Raw genomic sequence first — 7,306 nt, forward strand, 5'->3', positions numbered from 1 at the left:
AAAAACAAAATGAACTCAAAAAGAAACAAATTAATCTGGCACCAGTCCCCGACAATGGCGCCAAAAATTGACAGGTGTCGATGCCTGTGCAATAATAATTACCTACTCAAGAAAAATACAAATTTTGTATATAACGGTGAGTAGGGTCGAATCCACAGAGATTGGGGATAACTCGTTTCTTCTAGAGTTGAGTGCATGGGGGATTTTTGGAAAATATAAAATTACTAATTAACTAGCTAATGAAAGAACTAAAAGAAATAAATAAGAATTAATCAATAACCAATATGACTCTAGCCAAAGGTGCAACTTTTCAGACACAGTCCATTCAACTGATCATCGATGCAAAGATAATTCAATTATTCTTTACTAGATTGGTTATAGTTGTCATACAAGCGATAAACAACCAACCTTTCCTTATTTTTTCGATAGTCAAGATACGACCGTTAACTATTTCTCTAACCAAAAAATAACTTTAGGTACGACCGTAAGATTTAATTTCTCAATTGCATGAAGAATTAGAAAAACCCAATCCTAACAAACACGCTACGAGGGTTTGTTTAAATTAGATCATACATTTTCCTAACATGAAACCAATCACGCTAGTCGCCACTGGTATTAATCAATAGAACAATTACGGATTCAATCAATTAATATGACAGTAGATTATTAGGTTAATTCGAATACCGGACCCTTGACATTCAAATAACAAAACAATCACAAGCAATTAAACCATTAAACGTACGAATACCAATGAATAAAAGAAATAAGTAAAATAATTCGATCTCACAGATATTTGGAATCGAGTCTTCAAGTTAACCTTCGACTAGATGAAAAACTTAGCCACGCCTCATGAGAAAATCTCCATGTAATTTAACTGAGGTCTAGGCCATCAAAGGAACCAAGCAAGAAAAAAACTAAACTATGCTAAAAGCTGAGCTAAAACTCTCAAGTCTCTGTACGATTGTCTCTTTTTAAAGCCAAAAGAAATGATGACTCCAAATGCTCTCCAGTGGTCCCCTGCCGAGATTGAGAGTCAAAGTGCCAAAAGAATTGGAGCTCTGCCGAAGTTCCTTGTATTTCCTTTTCTCTTGGTAGGAGGACTCCTAGTCAGCAAAAGGGAAAATGTCATCCGTCTGTTCTGTGAAGCTCTTTTGGAGTCTCTCATGTGTGGAGTAATTTGCTCCAGAAAGTCCCTCTTTTTTAGTAGTTTTCTGCTCCATTTCCTGAAATTAAGTCCAAATACCAAATATAATTAAATATTAAAAATTAAAACAATATTTGGCAAGGACAAAGGGAAAATTAATAATAAAATAACCAACAATTAACACCCTATCAGATTTCATAGATTGCCATGTGATCTATTAATGTTTTAAAGTATCCACATCACCCCTATGATCTTTTATGTGAACTAAAAACTTGATAAAATAAATAACCTCTATAATATTGCTAGTTGAAATACTAATATTGCCCAAGTACGAGATTGAATAATGGCATGACCACCTCTAATCTATTTATACTTTGTTCTTATGCATTTTCCAATCATCAAAGTTTTAGAAATTTACTCTCCTGGCATTCATTTCATTAGTTAATTGAGTCATTTTTGGTTTTTCTTTGTCTCTGGTGAACCAGGCAACTGAGTATTGATTATTGACCAAGCGAATTCTTCACAGCTAAGTCTGGAATGATGTCAATTACAACAAGAATACATGTTTTTAAAGGTGGTGTTTAAGTAATTCATCACTGTCAATTGTCAAACACTATTTTCAGTTGCATGTATTACCATTAGCAACTGCAGATTTAGTTCTGCTTAAGATGTCATTACCTAGGCAGCTGCGCACCTTTTGTAAGACTAACACAAACTAATAAACACATTGCTGCAGAAGCTGACTTCAAGCAAGTGAAGCCCTATGCGGACAAGTGTGACTGCTGAGTTTTTGTTCATCTGTAAATGACTTTTAACAAGAAAACTTCACAATGCTTGCTTAAAAGTTACAATCACGTTTGAGGCATTTACGAACACACATGATACAATAAATGCAGAAGGGACAAACTGCTCCATACAACTGTTGTTCACTCCAGAAGGAGTACAGGAGATCTATCTTGATTTTGGAAGAGAAGTCAAATTTGAACATCTTAATTTTTGTATCCTTACAAGCTATGGACACAAACAGCTGCAAATTACTTATTCATAATTTCATACTACAATTTGTGCAAAATCAAGTGAGCACCATACTGCGGTTGAATAGTTATGACTTCACGGGGTGCATGAGCATAAGATGGGGAGAGTTCAAAGGAGAAACGCTGGAGAACCATAGCTACTGCCAGTTTTGCTTCCACCATGGTAAAGTTTTGGCCAATGCATATGCGAGGTCCCCAACCAAATGGGAAGAACGCAACTTGCCCCTTCGTTGCATTTGAGACTCCATCAGCAAACCTCTCTGGCTTAAATTCCTCCACATCATTGCCCCATATTTCAGGGTCATGGTGCAACAATATTGTTGGTAATGATAACAGCACTTGAGCTGGTAGAGTTAAATTTCCCAACTGAATTTCTACAGCAGCTCTTCGAGCAATGGTAGCTGCTGGCGGATATAGTCTGAGAACTTCGTGTAGTATCATGGTGACCTATTACAGATGATAAACCACTCAGATTCCCCACTAAAGCTCTCCATAGCACCATTTTAAGAGTATCTGTTCTTGAGACCTCACTGGACAAGATTATTGCATAGAGTTTTGTTCTAATATTGAAGATTGAAAGCAAATAAAGATTAGTCAAAAGTAAATTAAGATCTATTTAGCAAAGCTACATTATATACATCCAAGTATTTTTTTCCTAATCAAGAAACTATAGAGTGTACGTATTCAAGAGTTTGAGGTGATTTTACATCTATGGTGGTGGCAGAGCAACTATAAAAGCATTAGAATGTCACAATGATACAACGATATATGTAAATTGTAAATAGTACTTACCAATTTTAGGTGATTTAACCCTTCAAAATCAGGCTTGTTAGTCCCAAAGTGTTGCAAAACTTCTTCTCTAGCCCGCACTTGCCAGTTTGGATACCTACTCAATAAGATCATTGTCCATACAAGCAGCACTGAGGTGGTCTCCTGCCCCGCAAAATAGAACAGCTTGCATTCATCAATAACTTCTTTAATAGTCATGCCAAAATCCTTGTTGCCGTGATTATCAATTTCTTTAGAATTGGATTCGAGTAATATACCCAATAAGTCATCAGCACAAGCTTCCCCTTCTTTCATTGCCTTCAATCTTGCATTTATAATTTCTCTAATAGATTCTTGCACATCTTTGGCAATTTGTTTCATTCTTCTATTTCTTTTTGTTGGCAAAAACCTGAAAAGAACATAGTTTCACAAACAAGCAACAAAAGATTATATATCGAACTTCATTTACTGGGTAAAGGGATCTTTTCCAAGCAATAGCATTGAGTTTAGAAGTCAAAAGCTTCTTTAGAACAGAGAAGGCAGTGAGTTAACAAAATTTACCTCCATCCTGGAATGTATATTGATTCTCTAGCCTTTAGGAAATGTTCAGACTGTTCTCTTTGAAGTTCAAATATCCTTTTTCCTTCTTTATAGTTACTTCCAAATGCCGTCCGTGAAATTGCATCAGAAGTCAGAGCTTGAAGATCCGGCCAAACATCCAACTCACAGGAGCCATTGGTTGAAACAATCTCCTCCCATTTACTCAACATCTCACTAGCGCTTGCATAAAATGATGGGACCATATGCTACAGGCAATAACACGGGAAAACGAAAAAGAGGTCATGTACAATGCTATTCCTCCAGTAAGAATTCTCAGTTCATTTTGTCAACTAGGTATCATATTTGTTTTTGCTTTTCCTGTAATCAGATACTTTACCACTTCATCACAGGGAAATCATTCGTTCCAAACTTCCAATGAACTAATCAAAGTTTCCAAGGTTTCTGGTATGACAACCTTACCTTGTAGATCTTATAAAAGATGAAGAGATAATTCATTAAATACCCAGATAAAATGAGAGAGAACCTTCAATTTCTCCACATTGAAAGCGGGATTGATGAGTTTTCTGTGTTTAGCCCATTTATCTCCATCATAGCTCACCAGCCCTTGTGTCAGCAATTTGGTAAGTGGATTAGCACGAGGCTTTTGAAAGATGTAAATCTTTGCTGTGATCTCCCTTATGTGTTCAGGGTTCATGATCATCACTATCGGTTTTGGTCCAAGCCACATGTATGAATTCTTACCTGAGAGTCATTCACCACTTGTTTCAACTCAAGATTGAACAAACATCTTAAATCAATCAAGGGTACTTAGTACCACTATCTTTATCCGTTTCTTTTATCATTTGACAAGATGGATATATTGAAACCCAGATACGGGAGGGTACTTGACCTTATGAACTCCTGCCAGTACCTGAAAATCAGACAGTAATGTATACAACAAGCACGATTGCAAGAATTGCATGACTAACAATTCACAGTAGATAAATTGGACTCCTTGGATGAATTATGATCATAATATTTAATTCTGATCATCTTAACCAATCACTCAGGAGGATATAAAGGCCTCATTTATTTTTGAATACTCAGTATTGCTATCTATTTGATTCACCATGTTTGAGGTTTACATTAATCATGAGAAGATTGAGGCTTCCTGTAGTGCTACAGTATCATTGAGTTTAAACTCTTGAGACTGGAAAGTTGACAAGAACCTAATTTAGAATAATTTGTCCAGATTAGCACATCCACCCATTTGTATTCATATGCCAAGGTTCAACTCTCGTTGCTCCAATTTGCATTTACTCTGCAATCTCTTTCATGTACTCAAAACAGGGGGAAAAGAAAATTTCTTGCTAGAAACAGCTGTCTCATTTACTGAATAGTGAAAACAGATTAGTATCCACTATCCACTAGTCCAAAAAAGTTTCCTCCAACCTCAAATATGAACTGGTACTCGTAACTAAGGGAAGAAAGAAAGAAAGAAAGGACAAGGCAAGATAAAAAGCCAATGAAAATGGAAAAAGAAAAGGAAATCAATCCTCACAGTGTAAGGACAAGATTGCATTATTTGCCATATCAAGACAAGATAGAACTATCCGTATGAAATGCTTCCAGACTGATGGCGATATTTTTGGGGGACAAAGGTGTAAAGCTGTAATGAATTGTCACGTTGTACATGTGAAACTTTGAAAGTACCAAATTAAGGGCCTTAACAATTATCCCTTTTAATTATTTGAGATACTGTAAGCACTACAATAACAGGTAAACGCTAAAGGAATTATATACAAAGATGCCAACACAGCAACATGTCATGTTCACAAGAGGCACGGTATACTAAATCTCTGCCTCACATTCAAAATAGAACGATCTGTGGCATATATTCTCTGGTATAATTACATTTAACAATCGTTGAGAATCCCTTTTGAAACTTCCTAAATGGTCCTTTAACTACAGTAGATGATTAACTATGACTTAAAGAAAATATATATATACACACACACAAAATTAACAGAAGAAATCTTGAAAGGTAAATTGCAATCATTGAAGAAATCCATGAACACTTGCAAAGAAAGCATCGGATGATTAAAAAAGAAGATACTACCACTTACCATACTTCTTGACAACTGCACAGAAGTGAGGAATAACTCTTGGGACGAAGTCGTCAGAGAGATTGATTGGCTTGGAGTGAGCTTCCTTGAAAAGGGTTGAGTTCTCTTTGAAGTCTCCATAGAGAAGTTTGTAAGGATTTCCTCTGAGACCTTGCTCTTTGAGACGCTTTTCCAGCTTCTTGGGAGTTAACCACGCCCAGTTGAATACTTTCCACGCAAGCACTAAAATCAAGAGCAGAATACAATAACAGAATACAGCAATTGGGCTGTATGCTGTCTCCATTACAGAGGTTAAAGGTCTATTGTGATCATTTGGTCTTGCATTCATATTTATACCGGCAAGGCCAAGAATTCAGTTTTAGAGCAAGTTAATCTTTAGTCCCTAGTTGTTTAACGATTCACGTAACATTTCTATAATTTTAAAAGCTATACATATCTATATCTATATAAATTGTAGAAGGGTTTTTTAGTTACCACCTTTCTAGAAGTCCAAAATCTTAATTCCTTTTTTGTAGATTTTTTATTTATTTTAATTCCTAAAATGTAATGAGTTGATTGCAAAATCATGATTATAGACTATATTCTCATCATTTCAAAATTTAAATTATTTCAAATCCTAACAACTTGATGATACACAAACTTTAAAATTTGAGAGGAAAAAGGAATTTTCTGATCCACATTTATTTTTGGTTATATATTTACCTTAATTTAAAATTACTATTGTGAATTCTTTTTTCTTTATCTCCAAGAGACTTTTTGACTTCTGCATGTATTATTTATGTTTTCTAATATTTATGTTTCTATATAAACTGCAGAATTTTTAGTTAGAAGCCTTCTTAAACCTCCATAATTTCAATTCCTTTTTCATATATTTTCTATTTATTTTAATTCCTAAAATGCAATGTCAATTCCTTTGTTTTAATAGATTTTCTACTCATCTTTATTCCTAGAGTGTAATGAGTTGATTTCAAGATCTTGATTCATTGTAGACTATATTCTAATCATTTCAAAATTTTAAAATTTAAATTATTGCAAATCCAAACATGATACACTCAACTTTAACATTTGAGTGGGAAAAGGGAGCTTTCATTATGTATTATCCTAATCTAAAATTACTATTTGCAAATTTTTTTCTTTATCTCTAAGATCGACTTTGGTTTCTACATGTATTATTTGTATTTTCTAATATCTATATCTATATCTATATAAATTACAGAAGGTTTTTCAGTTAGAAGCCTTCTTAGATCTCTAAACTCTCAATTCCTTTTTTGTAGATTTTCTATTTATTTTAATTCCTAAAATGTAATGATTTAATTTCAAAATCTTGATTCTAAACTATATTCTCATGATTTCAAAATTAAATTATTTCCAATCCCATAACTTGATGGCACACACTACTTTGATGCTTGAGAGGAAAAAGAGATTTCCTGATCCATATGTATTTTTGGTTGCGTATTATCCTTATCAAAAATTACTATTGAGAATTCTTTTTTCTTTATCTCCAAGATCCACTTTAGTTTTTACGTATATTATTTGTGTTTTCTGATATCTATATCTATATAAATTGCAAAAAGGCCTTTTAGTTGAAGCCATCCTAGATCATCAAACTCTCAATTCCTTTTCTGCAGATTTTCTATTTATTTTAATTCCTAAAATGTAATGAGTTGATTGCAAAATCTTGATTTTAGACTATA

The 7,306-nt window shown here is 34.2% G+C and overlaps 1 protein-coding gene across 1 annotated transcript; it reads right to left on the reverse strand.

Moving 5' to 3' along the window:
* Window positions 1-2,177: 2,177 nt before the first annotated feature.
* On the reverse strand, window positions 2,178-5,895 carry LOC113762880 (cytochrome P450 CYP72A219-like). The gene is made up of 5 exons (XM_027306506.1): window positions 5,613-5,895; window positions 4,031-4,248; window positions 3,508-3,752; window positions 2,971-3,355; window positions 2,178-2,625 (listed from the first exon to the last, which is right to left on the reverse strand). Exons 1-5 carry the CDS (start codon window positions 5,893-5,895, stop codon window positions 2,200-2,202), a joined length of 1,557 nt encoding a protein of 518 aa, XP_027162307.1. The 3' UTR covers window positions 2,178-2,199.
* Between the last annotated feature and the right edge of the window lie 1,411 nt (window positions 5,896-7,306).

Source organism: Coffea eugenioides, chromosome 2 (assembly GCF_003713205.1).
Source record: "Coffea eugenioides isolate CCC68of chromosome 2, Ceug_1.0, whole genome shotgun sequence".
Lineage (NCBI taxonomy): Eukaryota > Viridiplantae > Streptophyta > Magnoliopsida > Gentianales > Rubiaceae > Coffea > Coffea eugenioides.